The sequence below is a fragment of the Heliangelus exortis genome, chromosome 6, assembly GCF_036169615.1.
Source record: "Heliangelus exortis chromosome 6, bHelExo1.hap1, whole genome shotgun sequence".
Taxonomy (NCBI): domain Eukaryota; kingdom Metazoa; phylum Chordata; class Aves; order Apodiformes; family Trochilidae; genus Heliangelus; species Heliangelus exortis.
Window position 1 is genome coordinate 535,483 of NC_092427.1, and position 16,447 is coordinate 551,929.

At 53.6% G+C, this 16,447-nt stretch overlaps 2 protein-coding genes across 5 annotated transcripts; both read left to right on the forward strand.

The window, feature by feature from the left end:
* Positions 1-254: 254 nt before the first annotated feature.
* Positions 255-7,391, forward strand: CYTIP (cytohesin 1 interacting protein). Of its 3 annotated transcripts, none has more exons than XR_011726423.1 (9): positions 255-1,247; positions 1,606-1,655; positions 1,924-1,978; positions 4,205-4,307; positions 4,429-4,522; positions 4,673-4,742; positions 5,285-5,351; positions 5,821-6,360; positions 6,472-7,391. XR_011726423.1 is itself a non-coding variant. In XM_071746317.1 (8 exons), exons 1-8 carry the CDS (start codon positions 957-959, stop codon positions 6,279-6,281), a joined length of 1,191 nt encoding a protein of 396 aa, XP_071602418.1. In that variant the 5' UTR covers positions 255-956; the 3' UTR covers positions 6,282-7,391. The 3 variants fall into 3 exon arrangements, 1 of the variants encoding a protein (XP_071602418.1); XR_011726424.1 differs by having other exon boundaries at positions 7,212-7,391; XM_071746317.1 differs by having other exon boundaries at positions 5,821-7,391.
* Positions 7,392-10,885: 3,494 nt separating this feature from the next.
* ERMN (ermin) lies at positions 10,886-15,439 on the forward strand. Of its 2 annotated transcripts, XM_071746318.1 has the most exons (3): positions 10,886-11,841; positions 12,153-12,239; positions 14,008-15,439. In XM_071746318.1, the coding sequence occupies exons 1-3, from the start codon at positions 11,595-11,597 to the stop codon at positions 14,403-14,405; spliced, it is 732 nt and encodes a 243-aa protein (XP_071602419.1). In that variant the 5' UTR covers positions 10,886-11,594; the 3' UTR covers positions 14,406-15,439. The 2 variants fall into 2 exon arrangements, with proteins under 2 accessions (XP_071602419.1, XP_071602420.1); XM_071746319.1 differs by lacking the exon at positions 12,153-12,239.
* The last annotated feature ends 1,008 nt before the right edge of the window (positions 15,440-16,447 follow it).

Consider the following 16,447-nt stretch of genomic DNA (forward strand, 5'->3'; position numbering starts at 1 on the left):
GTCACTGGGTTTCAGACACGTAAAAGAGGGTTGCCTGAGGAACTGAAATGCACTTTGTTTGTTTTCGAAGGCACTTGGCAGGGTGACTGTGAGCAGGAAAAGGAGAAGAGGTTTTGAGTCACTGCTGTCCCACATTACCCAGTGAGCTGCAGCAGAGGCCACCTGAGATGCAGCTTGCTTTTCTTAGGAAAGAGGGGATTTTTTTCCTGCTGCACATTGCTTTTTAAACAACTTATTTTTTAAATAAGTTTTGTTTGTTTTGTTTTTGTTATGTGAGCAAGCACAATGGAGAAGGTGGGAGAGACACAAACTGTGAGCAGGGTCACTGCTCCCCCTGGACCCCATTGAGGGCCCTGGGACCCCAGCTGGTTGGGCTGGGGAGGGGGGAGGCAGCTCAGCTCCTCCCTGGGGCCCTGACACCCAGCTGGGCTGGGCCAAGAGGGGAAGGAAAATGAACTTACTGTGTTAGAAATGTTATTAAATTAGCCATGAAAAAGTAGCAAACAAAAACCTCCTGTGCTGGGAGTCAAATTTTATTTATCTGTCAGTCAAACTGCCCGTCCCACCAGGCTCCCAGTTCTATAAACCCCATGTTTCTGCTGAGGTCGTGGTGTGAACCGTAGTGCTCTGCAGCCCCAGACAGGACTTTTTTCCAGTTAAGAGGAGAACAGGTTTCTTTTTTCAAATGATGCTCATTTAAAAACCTCATCCTGCTGCTTTCGCAATCCCTTACTGAAACACTTTCCTGTGGGTGCTGCCCCAGCCACAGCCCGACCCCCGCCCTGCTCTTCCCCTCCTTGCCAAGAGGGAACCTGAGCAGGGCGGGGGATGCTGAGCAAGCTGGAATCCAGCTGAAGCAAGCGGTGCTTTGAGGACAAATTGCTGCCGAGAGCAGAGAGCTGTTCAGCGGGGATTGTTGTGTGCAAGAATGCAAAAAATTAAGGAGATTTCTTTAAATGCCAACCCTAATTCTTAACTCTCCCATGAGCACAGCACACGCCGAGCCCCTGGTGCTGTGCCGGGAGAGCTCTGGGTACCGCGCACCAAAACCGCAGCCCACGTGGGGCCCTTCCTGTCCCCAGCCCCAGCCCCAGCCCCGCCTGTCCGGACCCTCCCCTGACAGGGCTCTGCGGTGCCCGGGCCAGCAGGACCGTGTCGGGGCCGGGGGACAGCCGGGTGTCCCCATGGATGGTGCCAGGATCCAGGTCCTGGCCGGGATGGTGACGCTGCCCCGCGGGCGCAGGCAGGTATGGGGGCTGGGGCTGGGGGCTTGGGGGACCGGGGGGCTCGGGGCTGGGGGGGTGCGGACTTGGGAGGTGCTGGGGACTTGGGAGGTGCTGGGGGGCCGGGGGGCTGGAGGCCGGGGGGCTCTTCCCTTCTCTTGCTGCCCGGGTGTTCATCCTGCACTCACCTCAGGGCAGTGCCCGGCTTTCCTGTCCTTTGTCCTGCCCTGCTGACAGAAAGCACCTGCCCTGAGCTGTGTCCATCCAGACTGTGGAGTGTTTTGATGGGACTGGCTGGGCTCTGCCCCAGCACAGCACACCTGGTGCACCCCAAAGCCCGGTGGTGCTCCTGACCCTTTGCCTCTCCAACTTGTGGTTGCAGCTTGCCGTAGCCAGGTCCAGCTCCTTGGGTGACCCCTCCAGGCCACAGAGGTATGAAGAGGTTCTCCTATGGTCACTGATGCTTCCTGCATAAAGCCTGTCTCCTGGGAATCTTCCCATGGAGCAGCCCTGGTGGGGTAAGGTGTGAGGCTGAAGGTGGCACCAACGCCTGGGACGGGCGGGTGACACTGGGACACTGAGCTGGAGCAAGGACAGAGCAAGTGCCACCTCTGAGGAGAGGGAGGAAGGATGGGGACACTGCTAAGGTGGTGAGAATCAGCATGCACCCGGGGCATTCATCTCTGTGCTCTTCTTGCAGACGCCTCGTGGCCATATTAAAAGAAGACAAAGAGGCATTTGGGTTTGAAATCCAGGTAAGGTTTAAATGACCTTTAAAAATAAAGTATGGCACAACCTCTGAAGTCCTCAAAACCAGGTTAAGGCAGCACGGAGCAGAGAAAGATATCTGTTCCTTGTGAAGTTCAGAGAGCTTTGGTAATGATATGGAAATAGGATGTGCTTCCAAGGATTGTTTTCATAGGGAAGGTCACAGCTGAGAACTTCTGGCCTTCTCTCAAGTTAGAGCATTGAATGTAGGAGAAAGCTCATACAAGTCCAGATATGAAGCAGTGGCAGTTTTTACCCCCCAAAAGTCAATATTTTTGGGGAGAACTGTAAAGGGGAATATTTTCATATAAAAGAAAAGAGATCAAAAAACTCTCCATAGGATACCTTGAACCAGCATGTTGCTGCCTCCTTTCACTTATACAGACATACATGTTTCTGAGGTAGGTGTATGCTATTGGTAAGTTTTTTAATAATCAGCTGTTAAGTGTGACTTTTTGGGGTCTGATTGACACAGAAAGGAATTCTGTTAGATGTAGATGTCAGTAAATCATCAGAGGAAAGCCAGAATCTTGCTGTGAGCAAAGTCTTGCTAATGGGAGATGTTTGTTCTGCAGATTTTTGTGAGAAAGGTAACTCCTGGGTCAGCAGGTCTGCTCAGGACCTTGCTATAAACACCAAATAACCCCAGGAACATCTGTGGCAGTGGGGGCTGTGACTGTGCCACGGGGCTCTGTCCCCAGACCCCTGCTCACCCCTCTGTCCCCTGTGCTGTGACACAGGGTGTCTGCCAGGGGCTGCCCCTCTGTCCCTGCGTGATGGGAAAACGGGATTTTCAGTGAAATTAGCATACTAGGGAAAGCTGAACTGCTTCAGAGTTGGCTCTGTGACTAATGAGCAGGGAAGCGTTCAGCTCATCAACAGTGGAGAGCTTTCAGAATGGAGGATAATTGAGTCAATTACTGGGCTTTTATACAAATTGTCAAGGCATATTTTCATTATATGTGACATTCTGATTAAAAATAATTGTTCTTGGCATTTTTTCTCTCTTGAACATACATGCAGTTTGAGCACTTGACTAGAAAGTCCAGGCTGTGGCAGGGCAGCATCCTTCTGATCCTGAGGAAAAGCCACTATTCAGAAGCTGAGATTTCATCACTATATGTTGAATTTAGGCAAACCAGAACAAGATGATGTGAAACTTGAAGTCTACCATCTGCAGGGAGCTCATGAGAACTGCAGTGATGGCAGAACTCCAGAGCTTCTCCTGTGGTTTTTCTGCTTCTTCCACTTCTCACTTGCAGAGCAGAGCCTGGGGGTGAGATGGGTGGCCTGAAGCTCTCAACATGCCCAGATGTCTGCAGAGCAAGTTCTCTGGTAGCACATCTCTCCTCTCACCTAAAAGCCAGGTGACCCCTCCAAAACCAGGGGGTCATCATCTACTCCAGCCATTTTCTGTGGTCCATGAGCACAGGAAGGTAGCTGAGAGGGAAGCCCACCCTGCTGGTTGGAGTGTTGCTCTTGAGGCCACCTGGAGATGTCAATGGCTTTGATGGGGATGCTGGGGATGAGGTGTGACAGAGCCCATCCTGCTCATCCAGCTTGTGTCACTTAAGCTGTGACTTTCAGGTCGGTAGGTGAGACCTATCACTATGAAACAGATAAAATAAACAAACAAACCAAAACAAAGAGATCAGAACGTGTGACCTGCAGCAGCATGTCCCTTATGTTTCACTTGGCCCTCGTAGTTTAGGGACAGATTTTCCAGTGGGTCTGCTGCTGGCTGAATCATGTCACTGGTGTGACTGGGACAGATAAGCTCTGACCTCATCTGGGCTCCATCCTGATGTGTTCCTCACTGATTGAGAAACCTGGGGGCCTCTCACTGCTTCTGGTATCTGGCTCAGATGTGGCTGCCACAGGAAATTCAGCTTCAGTCTTACATTTTGGTAGGAAGAGGTGTCTCAATGCTGATATTTGCACATACCCAAGAAGACATTTCCTGTCATCACAGGGTCTGGTCAGGTGGCACCACCTACTTCTGCACTTTTCTGAAGCCATGTCAGCACTGCTGATCACATGAGGGATTTGTGCTCAGAATTACTTCATGTGCAAACCAAGAACAAAGTCCTCACTTGTGTGACAATGTACCCTGCTCACCACAGCCTTCTCATGTTAAAAGTGTGTAAAAAGACTGTTTTTAAACTGTTTGCCTGGCTTTCCAACCACTAACACTGTCCCTTTGGTACTGACAGACTCTGAGATTTCCACACCAAAATGATTACTGCCTGGAGGTCTGTACTTGTGTCTGCAAAGTTCAAGAAGAAAGTCCTGCCCATCTCTCTGGCCTTCAAATGGGTAACTCCTCAGGGCTGGCCCTGCTGTGGGTGGCCTTGTTTTGCTTTTCTCTGGCTGAGTTTTACTGCAGAGTGGGTGGCTTCAGGTGCTCATTCCCCCCTCACCCATGTGTCTCTGCCAGGTGATATCCTCACCAGCATCAACGGGGTCAGCACTGATGGCTTTTGTCACAAGCAAATTGTCAACTTGATAAAGTCTTCAGGGAACTATTTAAGGTAGGCAATACCCCCTCAAATGGGTTTTAGATGAACAGTCTCCCTGCTGGAAACCTGGGAAGTGTCTTGTGATGGTGGTGGCTGTGCCCCCCCAGATCCCAGGGGTGCCAACCTCTCCCCTTGGGTGCCAACATGACTGGTCCTCCACAGGTTAGAGACCATCAATGGGGCCATGTTCCTGCGGAAAATGGAGCTGGAGACCAAACTGCAGCTGCTGAAGGTAACATGGTTAATTTGTTAATCCTCTGTCCCACAGGGGGGCTGCTGTGGAGCTGCTGCTGGCAGGGCAGGGGGTGTTGGAGGGGCATGGGCACTGCAAGGGCCAGGGCTCGCCACTGCTGGGACCCCAGCACCTGCAGTGAGGGGCTTTTCCTCAAGGCAGCTCCATGCCAAGACCCTCTGCACACGGGTATGGCACTTAAAAAGTGCATTAAAATTAATCTGGGTGCGATCAACCTGGTGCCAGTGCTCCCCATTCCCTGTTCTCTGAAGGGGTGGGTGGGGAGGGCTCCTGGGGGTGGGAGCAGCCGGGGTGGGGGGCCCGACCCCTGAGGCATCTCTGGTGGTCCCTGCAGCAGCCCCCGCGGTGGGTGGGTGGGCTCAGACCTTTGCTAAACTCCAGGGAAACCGACTCGCTAAGGAGAGCCCATCCGCGCATCCTGCGGTGCTTCCCCAGCGTGCCGGTGTCGGCAGCGGTGTCCCGGGCTCCTGTGACATCCCGTGCCTGACGGAACCCCCCTCTTTCCCTCTCTCTGCCCCCAGCACAGGCTGCAGCAGCGGCGGGGGGAGCTGCGCTCGCTGCTCCTGCGGGAGCGGCACTTGCTGCACGGTAGGTGCGGGAGGGACCGCAGCGCTGCCCCAGCACAAAAACCTAATTCTTTACTCTCGTTTTCATTTCCTTTCTTCCCCCCTCCGTTAATGCAGGCACAGGGCTGGCCCTGGGAAAGATTTTTCTCCCGGGATTAACGAACCGGGCTGCTGCTGGGCTCCCTCCCGCAGGCTCTTTTGCCTGGGCAGCAGTGGGTGGGGGTCGCAAAGGTTTTTTTCCCGTTTTTATTTCGGGCTGATCAGGGGAGGGGTTTGTCTGGTTGGGGTTTTTATGAGTTGCCCAGCTTTGAGTCTGCACGAGGGGGGAGGCAGGGGTGGACAGCGCCCGGGGCCGGTTCACAGAGGGAGGGGAAGGGGCTGCTCCTGCGTGGGGATCCTGGGCACGACCCTCTCTGTGCCACCAGGGCACGAGTGTCCCGCTCGCCATCCCTCAGCTGTGACACGGACTCCTCTTGGGCTGTTGTTTCCAGGGGAGGTGAAGGATACAGCTATTCAGGACGCGCTGGAGCTGGAGGAGCCCGGCTTGCTGGAGGGCTGCAGCCCCCCGGGGCCCCTGCGGGTGCAGTCCCGCATCTCCAGCAGCAGCAGCTCCCGCAGCCGGCTCAGCTCCATCACGCTGGGCAGTGAGGACAGCTGCTACCAGAGCGGTGCCTTCGAGGACTGGGCCGGGGAGGGCCTGAGCTGCCAGTCCAGCCTGGAGGACGACTGCGTCTTCCCCGGGGAGGGGGACGGTGCCTCGGTGCGCTCCTGCCTGCGGAGGAACCGCAGCATCAGCAGCGGGTCCGGGTCCTCGCTCTGGGAAGGCGGCAGCTGCACCAGCAGTTTTGGGACCCTCCCGCGGAAAAGCAGGAGATCCAGCGTGCGAAAGCATCTGTTGAAATTCATCCCGGGCCTCCAGCAGGCACTGGAAGAGGAGGAAAGTCGGGTGTGACATTGCACGCGTTGTCCTTGCTGTCGGGCTCTGCCACCACCCTCTGGTACCGAAGGCAGCAGCTCTCCGAGAGCACGTGGTGAGTGAAACGTGGTGGCACTGCACTTTTCCTCTCCTCAAACAACCTTACGACAGGACTGATGGCATTTAAAATACTCTGGGTTTTTAAATTATTTTAATTTTTAATCAGAGCACACTGTGGACCTCCTCATTAACGTGAAAAATGACTGACTCTGAAACGTGAAGAACATTTGCAGAACTTCCCCAGCATACTTCATTGCTAATAACAATTTTTAATTGAATGCAAACTGACTTTTTAGCTATTTATTTCCTGTTACCAAAGTCACTATCTTCCAAAGGTCTTTAATAAAGCAAGTGCTTCTACTGAGAGCACTTCTGCATTCTGGCCAGCCACCATATAAGCCTGCAATAACCTGGTGTATCAGCTGTGATCTGGCCATGGAATCACAGAATTGTTGAGATTGTTCAGAAGGGACCTTTAAGATCCTCCAGTCCAACCATTAACCCATGTCCCTGAGACCATCTCTGCTGGTAGCCGTTATCCCATGTCTTGCCAGATGTGCCTTATCCCAGGGGGTCTGGAGCAGAAAGGACCCTCCTGAGGACCCCCCCAGCCCTGAGCCAGCACAGGGGAAGCTGGTGATGGCAGGTGACACCCTGGGGACCCCCTCAGAGGTCTGTGCTGGGGACCTCTGTGGCCCCAGGGGTGGCAGAAGATCCCCTTGGCAGGAGGGTCATTGCCTGTTCACCTCTCCAGGCAGTGAGATGAACTTGGTAGCTGACATGAGTGATTTGGTACTTATGGACTTGAATGTGAAGGAAAAAAAGCTTTGATTTCTTCTCAGGCAATGCAGAATTAGGCTGTTCCTTCATCCCAAGTGACCCAGTTGTGTTTTTCAAATCCAAAAGGAAGAATTTTCAGTGTAACTGAAAGACCTGATGTGACTCATAGATGGGGGCAGATAGTTGTTTACCACTCAGGTGCTGCTGCTGCTGCTGCAGGATTTCCTGTTCTTCTCAGAAACCTCAGACTCAATGCAGTAGCTTCCCTCAGAGATGAAAACCCAAATAAAAACAACCTGTTCCCAATACTTTTCTAATTAATGACTGTTGCTAAGCCAGTAGGATCTGTGCCAGTGTCCATCATGTCTCTTAAATGGATTGAGTAGATGTTACTGCAGCAAGTGTCCAGGAGAGCTGAAGGGTGGTCAGGAGACCAGCTCACCAGGGATTTGCACGTGGGAATGATGTGTGGGCCACGCTGCTGAGCACAACACTCAATTATTTTCATCTGGACAAGCTGGAGTTAAGGGCAGATACATGGGTGTCCAGCAGTGACTGTGGACACAGATCTGGTGAGGATTGTCTTCGTGTTCCAAAGAGAACAAAGAGCTCCAGCACTCAGAAAGGGGCCTTAAACTCAGTCAGATTTTGCAGTCAGGACAGTGGCAGAGGTGGGGCTGGACAGGGTGACTTGGCCACAGCCCATCATCCTCTACCGCGTTTTGTAGGGGGGGGGAAGGTATTTTAAACACTGCATAGACTCTACTGTGTCTCTGGTGGAAATTAATGCAGTTTTGTGATCCAAAGCAGTGATTCCTTGTGGCACAGAAAGTTGATTTGACATACCTTGGGAGACAGGTGCTTGCTTTTAGTTTGGAGAGGCTGGCTGAGCCTGGACAAGTTTAAGACAGGCCTTAAAACAAAACAAACCAACCCCCAAATAAACGATGCTCCTCCAGTGGGGGTGAGAGCATGCTCTGGTTGCTACCAGAGGACGTGAGACGTTCAGAGCTGTGTCAAAACCAGGATGTGGGCTACAGGCGGGTGCTGTGGGGTGGGGACCAGCGTGCCCCAGGGAAGGGGAGACCTGAGGGCTCTCCTAATGTGTCCTTTCTGCTTGCAGAGGGTGGCCCGGGGCTGTCCCTGTGCCGGGGCAGGAGGAGGGTGGGTGATGCTCTGGGGGATGCTGTTGTTCGCAGGCTGGGGCTCCCAGTGAGGGCTCTGGACCTCTAGGATCACTGAAGGGTTTGCTTGGTTGCCTCATGGCCCGGGGGTCACCTTTTCTTGTTGCTTTGTTCCGTTGTACTCAGTGGTTCCTTCACCCATCACTTCTCTGTGCACTCCCCAGGGATGGCTGTGCTGCTGCCTCTCCCCCTCAGCCCCGCTCTGCTGCTTTCTCACCCCACATTTCCTTTCTGGTGCAGCTCCTTCAGAGGCTCTGCTGTGCAGCAGCTGGGGGCACACAGCTCTCCGAGCGCTGAACAGAAAACCATGAAACGTCGTGATTGTGGGTGGCTGAGCCTGCCCTGCCTGCCCCTGCCAGGCGAGGACATGGATACAGCTGAGGATGTCTTCTGGTGCTGCACACCCCTGCCTGGCACTGCTGTCTGCATAAAGCCGTGGCTGTGCCGGGCTGTGCTCCCAGGAGCTCGAGTAAAGCCATCTGGCTGCGGTGGCTCTGCTGCCATCGGCACTGCCGGGCTGGTGGCACCGCTGGGGACAGGGCTGGCGGTGTCCGGAGCTGCCGGGGGCTGCTCTGCTCCTGGCAGCAGCCCCAGCCTCAGCTCCTTCCAGACTTTCTCTTTTCCTAAGAGCTTCAAGAGGCAGAAACCAGACCACCCAGGTTTGTGCAAACGCAATGTTTTCCCATCCTTGAGAGGTGGTTTTGCCCCTCTGTGCCCTGCTGCCTGAAGTGAGAGGAACTCCCAACCACCTCTCCTTTTTTCCCAGCTCAGCTCTGAATTCCGCCTGCTAAAATCCCCCCGAGGACGCTGCAGCATCCCAGCGGCTCCCAGGCTCAGTCCCCGGGGTGATCTGGAGGTGACAGATGGCCCTAGGGACAGCCTGGGGAGAACAACCTGTGCAGGAAAATACCTTTGAGCACACGGGAGCTGCTCTCCTCTCACCAGCCATCCCTCCGGGCTCCTTGCCCAGGGCTTGCCAGCAGGAAAGCAGCAGCTTTTGAAAACACAACTCTGTCCAAATTGGGATGGTTCTACAAGTGCCCATGGCTTGTCAGTAGCGTGTTCTCACTGCCATCCCTCTGGCACGGATCCTGCTCCTGCAAATCCCTGCAAGCAGGACCTGCCACGGCCACCACTCCCTCTTTCTGCAGCGACTCTGGACCGCTGTGGCTCTCATGATCCACCTCACCGACTTCCACATCCCTGCTGTGCCTCAGTGTCTCTGGCATCCCAGGTGCAGTTTCAGGACAGCTCTAACCGGGGTTTCCTACTGCAGAGGTCCCGCTGGAAGCGGCTCATGTTGGATTAGTGCAAACCGTGCTCCACCAGCCTGGGAGAATGTGAGTTGTCGGGAATCGGTCGTGCAACCAATAGGTGGCACCAGGAATTGTCTGAATATGTTTCAGTGTGGTTTTGGAACCAAGAAATCAGGCGGGCGGGGAGGTGGTCCTGCCCCCCATCCCTGTCCCCATGGGAGCAGGCACAGCTCAGCAGGGCTCCCCAGGTTTGGGGGGCTGATAATGTGAAGCCTGGATGGGCGTTTGCCCCTCACCTCTACACCAAGAGAAACCCTGGGGACAGGAGCTGTCAAACGGGGAATCACCTGAAGGGTCCCTTTGGATTATCTGGGGGATAACTTGGCAAGAGCAGAAGGTGACCTTGCCCTCGCCAGCCATCAGCCTGGGATGGGCACCAGCCTCTCCTCCTGAGGGCACCTGCAGCTGAGTGGTGTCAGCTTGCTTTCCAACCTCACGATCTGTTTGTCTTTCACCATCCTTTCCCAGCAAAAGGTTGATTTTATAAATAATTTTAAACCAAATTCATTTTCATAACATCGATGAAAAGTTTTTACTTTTAATGATGCAAGTTCACAGGTGAACAAAACCAGTAGAAAGGCTTTGGGTCTATTTCTAATTAAGGTCTGAATTCAACAAGAGAATCTCCAAATCCTAAAGCCCAAAGATGTCAAAAATGTTGTATTGTGTGGGCACAAGAAGTCATTCACAGCAGGAGATTATATTCTTACATAAACCTGGCTTTGGGCTCCAGGGTTTAGATGAGTTCAGCTATGGTCAGAAAGTGCTGAGGGGCTGCTTGGGTGAGCCTCCTGCTTCCTTCTGTAAAACCCTCCCCTGTTGCTCCTCTTCACTCTAGGTCTGGCTAATAATTACTGATGGAAGTGCTAATTGTATCGTCTTTTATGCTTCTTTAAAGAGAGTTTCTACTGCTGCTCTTGCAGGAGGATGTTGTGCTGGGGATGTCCCATGAGGGACAGGCTTGGCCTCAGGGAACTTGTCACCTGTCACCTCTCAGTGGATCTGATTTGTGCTCTGGGTTTCATCTTCCAGCTCTGCTCCCTGAGGGCCAAGCCCTGGAGATGCCTTTCACCAAGAAACCTGCTCTTGGTGAGCTGCTTTAGAGGGGGGCTGGCTGGGCTAAACAAGCTCCAGAGGTCCCTTCCAGCTCCCTTCCTTCTGGGCTGCTGGGATGTTTGGATGTTGGGGTGCTGGGATGTTGGATTGCTGCGGTGCTGGAATGCTGGGAGGTTGGGATGTTGGGATGCTGGGATGTTTGGATGTTGGGGTGCTGGGATGTTGGATTGCTGCGGTGCTGGAATGCTGGGAGGTTGGGATGCTGGGACGCTGGGACGCTGGGGTGCTGGGATGTGCAGATGCTTGTCTCCACCAGGACGTGGACCCTGTGTGTCTGGGTGGAAGCTGTGTAGCACAGAGCATGGGCCTTCCCACCCAGCCCCTCGGTTCCCTGACAAGTGCAGAATGTGCCCATTGTCTGCCCGGCAGCACAGGGAGGTTCATGGCACACGAACCCACGGGGAATGTTAAGCGGGTTAGGTGGCAGGGTGCTGGGGAAGGTGGTCACCCTCTGGGGATTAGGGGCAGGAACAATCGGTGTCCCTGTGAGCAGGCAGGGACACAAAGAGCCATTGTGCCCCGGGGACAACATCCCTGTTTGTTACCGCGGGGCTGACATGCTGAAAGACCCGCTCTCCACGCCAGCACAAAAGCTTCCTTGCCTCAGATTGTTTGTTTATGTAAATTAAAATGGTGAATTTAATTATGCAACGGGCCGAGCCCCAGCAACAAGCGAGGTGCTGATTGGGTCACCCCGTGGCCAGAGCCGGCAGGCAAGCCCTTGGCACATCTGATGGTGCCACCAGGGACCCGCTCGGCTGCAGGGGAGACGCCGTGACCGAGCAGGGGAGCAGGATCTGGGGGCAGGGGGGTGAGGAGCGGCGCTCCCCACCCCGGGGTGCAGGACCGAGGGCCTGCTGAGCACAGCCTGGCTGGTGGGCAGGGCACACAGCATGACAGAAGAAGTCCCAGCAGGATCCACCATGCCCGAGTGCAACGGGAGCATCCCCCCGGAGAAGGGCCCGCACCAGGTCGTTGGTGTCATCGATGAAATAACAAAATCTGTTGAGACGGTGCCTTATGTGAATGCAGAAACCAGCCCTGAGCCTCAACCTGGAAAAGAAAATCAGGAGGAAAATAGAAATTCGTTGGCAGAGGACGTAACACGTGGCGATTTTGTTGCCGAGAAGCAACGTGAAGGTAACGTGCAAGGCTGCCTTTGTGTGGGTGCTTGGGAAGCAGAGCTCTGTTTTGTGTGTGGCCTTAGGAACAGCAGGAGGGACTGTGACATTAGGGAGAGTTTCCAGCCTCTGGTAGTTCTAACAGTAGCTCAGAGTAATTCAGAGTTTAGGGACAAATTAGAACCAGTGGTTACAGAGGACCCGATGGAAAGTGTCTGAGTAAAGAAACGAGAGCTCAGTCTGCTCTGAAAAATCTGCTGCCAGGCTGCAACCTGGTTACCCTCACTAACTGCTCGATTGCCCATTCCTTGTGCTTTGTATTTCCTAAAGAAAAGCCAGAGGGAAGCGATGGGACACTACAGCCAGGGCCAGCTGCTGCCCAGGACACGGGGACCGACGGACAGGAATCGGAGGGAGGTAATGGATGATGCTGTGTGATGTGAGGTTTCCCCAGAGCATGGTGATGAGTAGCCCTCGAGGGCTGGTTATTATTAGTTTTTTTTAACTCAGTCAGACCCATATATTCTGGAGAGCAGTGGCTCATTTCTCAGCAGCAGAGATGCCACCTCTTAGCAAACACAACTGGTATTTTTCTTCCTGAGGTTTGTGTGTGCCCCTTACCATGGGCAAGTTAAAATGTGGTGAATATATGCACACACAGACAAAAATATTCAATTAAGCTGTGTAAAATGCAGCCCCTCCTCCCTAAAGCAGGAATATTTTATTATTACTAAAGGGGGAAGCTATGTCTCTCCATGGGTGGGCTTTTGCTTGTTGTGTCACTGCCCTCCCACAGGCTTTTGCCTGGCTGGTTTTGGACAAGGGATGGCTGAGCTGTAGGCTAGTGATGTTCCCTCCAGTTAGGGGGATGATGTTCCCAGTCTGGTGAAGAGCTGGCAGCTCTGCCCCTCTCCCCAGCACCCTGCTGCTGTGGTGCTGGACCCCTCCTGCCATTTACACACCACCAGGATGCAGCAAGTTGGTATTTTCTATATGTCAGCTGCCCCATAAATATGAGACCCCTCCTTGGAGAAGAGCAAATTAACAACTCAGAGTAGCCATTGTGGCACTGGCAAAGCTGGTGCTGGTGAACGTAGCTCTAAAAGATGTATGGGCCATGCCTTATGAACAGAAACTGTAAAGGGAGAAAAAAAATGAACCTTTGTCATGGGCAAAATAATATTTCATAGCAGGTGCAGAGGCTGCAAGGAGGTGAATCATGCTGGAGGCTTTCCCACTTAGAGCTGACATCCATATTCCAGCTGTGTTGCTTTATGAGTGCACAATAAAACCTATTAAACGATCTCGCACAGCCCCCTGCTCCCCCCCACCCCAGCCACAAGCACTTTATCTCTAAATTGCAGGCAGCTTTTTAGTGCCCAACCAATTTACTCTAATTAATACTCAGGACCCCACAGGCAAAATGTTGAATAGGCCATTTGTTGGATACTGAAGCATCATTGAAGGCAGCAGGACACAGAGGAGATGGCCATCTCAGCCTGGTTGGCCACCTCTGATGGAGGGACAGGTCACAGGAGGGCTCTGCCAGGTCCTGCTGTACCCCAGCCCCGAGGAGATGAGACCCTGTGGTCCCATGGCAGGGTCAGCAGCTCCAGAGTGAGGAGGTTTGAGCCCCAGGACACAGGCAGGGAGCCCTGGGAAAGTGTCTGGGAAAGGTGCTGTGCAGGGTTCTGCCATGGGGTGTTCTCCAGCTGTGGTGGGGAGGGCAGGAGCAGAGCTGTGGGTGCAGGAGGCACGGTGCCTCTCCGTGGGCTGGGCCCCTGGCACCAGTGTCCCCTCTCCTGGTACCCAAGGGCAGTGGGAGGGTTCTGTAGGGAAGGGGGTGCAAAAAGGGATGGGCAGTGAAAACCACCAAGGCAGCTGAATCAGAGAGTCCCAAAATGGATTTGGGTTGGAGGGATCCAAAAGCTTATCAAGACTCACCCACCCACCAGCTGGAAACTCCCCCTCCTTGTCCCATCCCTCCATGCCCCTGTCCAAAGTCCCTCCCCTGCTTTCCTGGAGCCCCTCAGGCAGGCGTCCCTAAGGAAAGAGTTTGGGATGCTGGGAGCCTTTCTAAATAAATTACTTGGTGTCTAGGGCTGGGGCTGGTGGCAGGAGCTGGTACAGGGCAGGCAGGATGGGTGCTGTCCCCATCCTCATCCATCCCTCTGTGTTGCTGCAGGGCTGGGCAGGGCTGTGGGCAGTGGGCAGCCAGAGCCAGGGGCAGCCGGGACCCCCACGTCTGACAGCACAGGGGATGCCCAGGAGGAGGCAGAGGATGATGATGAGGAGGAGGAGGAGGACACCGAAGAGGATGAAGTTCAGGTGATCGAAATGAAGAAGGAGAACAGCGAGGCGCCCCACCTAAAGCAGCAAGACAGCAGCAAGGAGGCATCTTCCCCCACCAGCCCAGGCTGTGACACCCAGCCCGAGAAACCCGGGGAGCTGCCCAGCCTGGGGAAAAAAAATGATATCTCCAGACACAGCTACTCCCGATACAACACAATCTCCTACAGGAGGATCAGGAAAGGAAACACCAAACAGCGGATCGACGAGTTCGAGTCCATGATGCACTTATGAACTGAGCTGCACAAGGGTGTCATCAGCCCAGCCTTCACTCTGGTTTTGTTTTTCTTTTTTTGTCCCCTCTCTCCAAGACGTGTCTCTTCACACAGCACGGGGGCACTGCTTTCTTCCCTGGTTTTGTATGATTTCGTAATTCACTGTGGAGATTTAACACCTTTGCTTTGGCAGCGGGCAGAGGCACCCGTAGCACAGGAGAATAAATAATCAGTTTGCTAAAGATAATGCTACTTGGCTTAAAATTTATCCTCACATTTTTCTATCCAACTTTTGTGATCATATTCAAACAATAGGATGTCTTGAAGGGGCTGGGGCTGCTGGCACCAGGTGACCCCATGCTGTCAGCCCTGCTGGTCATGAGCTGGCAGGGACACTGCCTGGGGCAGTGTGAGCAATAAAAGCCAGGGCTTTTATGGGGGTTGGCATTTGTGGGCAGCTGTGCAGGGATGAGCAATGAGGAGAGGGCATTGAGGACCCTCTCAGGATGTGGCACCAGGTCCTGGTGCCATCTCCAGTGTCACAGTCAGAGCTGGAGGGCAGCGGAGGCACCCGGCATGGCACAAGCCTGGCAGATGAGTTCAGGTGCAAAATCTTAAAGCTGTCTTTTTTTTTTTTTTTTTTTTTTTTTTTTTTTTCCCCCCAAAGCAGGTCAGTTTCATGCACAATTTGTTTTTCTGAACACTTTTCTCCATTTTTAAAAAAGGCTTTGTTGTAAATACAGTGTTGTTGATGCAGTTTTTCTTTTAACTCTTTTTACAGACAGATTTGTCTTGAGTTGGGACTAAGCTTTGCAAATGTCATCCCAGAAAGCATCTGGGAAAGTTGAGAGCAGCTGACAAAGGGAGAGGAGGTAAGGATGAAACTAGGCTCTGACTCCAGCTGCTGTGGCCTGGGTCTGCCACAAGGGTTTTTTTTAAGGATTAGTTTTACATCTCCAGCAGCACTGAACATCGCTTCGACTTTTCTTGTTCTACATAAAGGCAATTATTTATTGGCAACATGAAAATAATAAATGTCAGTTCTGTATTGTACTGCCCGGACACAGCCCTCATTGTGCCATTCAGACATTGTTTGTTTGCTCCCTGGCTGGTGGAAGTTGAGAGCTTTGCTTGTATGAACTGATACTGTGGGTTTGTTTGCCTGCTGCCAGCTGCCCCGCGCCGCGGGTCCCCTCGGGGTGACACCACATGGCTGTGGGTGCCAAAGTGCTGCTGGGAGACACAGCCCCGGGGCTCTGCACTGCCCAGGTGGGGCTTTCTTCTCCTTTTGTTGTATATTTAACGTTCAGCTATTCTTTGGGGTAGCAGGGCTGAGATGCTGGGTGTGCAGTTCCTGGGCAGGGAGCTGGGGCTCACCCAGGCTCCCAGTAACCTTGGAGGAGGGTCAAGGTTGGTCAGAAACTGTCAACACACGGGGCTCAGAGGAAGAAAGGAGGAAGATCATTTATTCCCTTCTTTTAAAACATTTTTTTTTTAACCAAACCAAACAGGGCCTCCAGCTGTGGGCAGTTCAGTTCAGGGTCCTCACTGGTGGGAGCAGAGCATGCTGCGCCGTGTCCCTCTCGTCACAGGGGACATTTGCTCTTCCTTGGTCAGGCTGTGCCTGTTCCCTGCTGCTGGCACTGCAGGAACCAAACCCCCTAACACCCCGAGGTGGGATGCACGCCCAGGTACCACCGGTGGAGGTGGTGACAGGGGCGGGTGGCTTGTGGCTGTGTCCTGCTGGGGAGGGGACACACGGCGGTGGCAGCAGGGACAGGCTGGCCTGTGCCCCCCACATCTGCAGAGTGTGCTGGGGAAAAAATGCTCTTGTTTCTGGTAGAGTGGTCCAGTCTGGAGGCATCTCACCATGGGTACAACAGCAGAGCCTGAGCCCCCGGGGCAGGCAGTGCCTGAGCAAAGGACACTGAGGTGGAAGTGAGCATTTACCCAGGCAGGGAGCAGCCTGCGAGTGACAAGCCTGGCAATGGGATGTGACCGTGACATGAGACCATGTGGTGCCTGCTCGGTGACAGGGGCTGAATGTCAGCAAGCAGGATT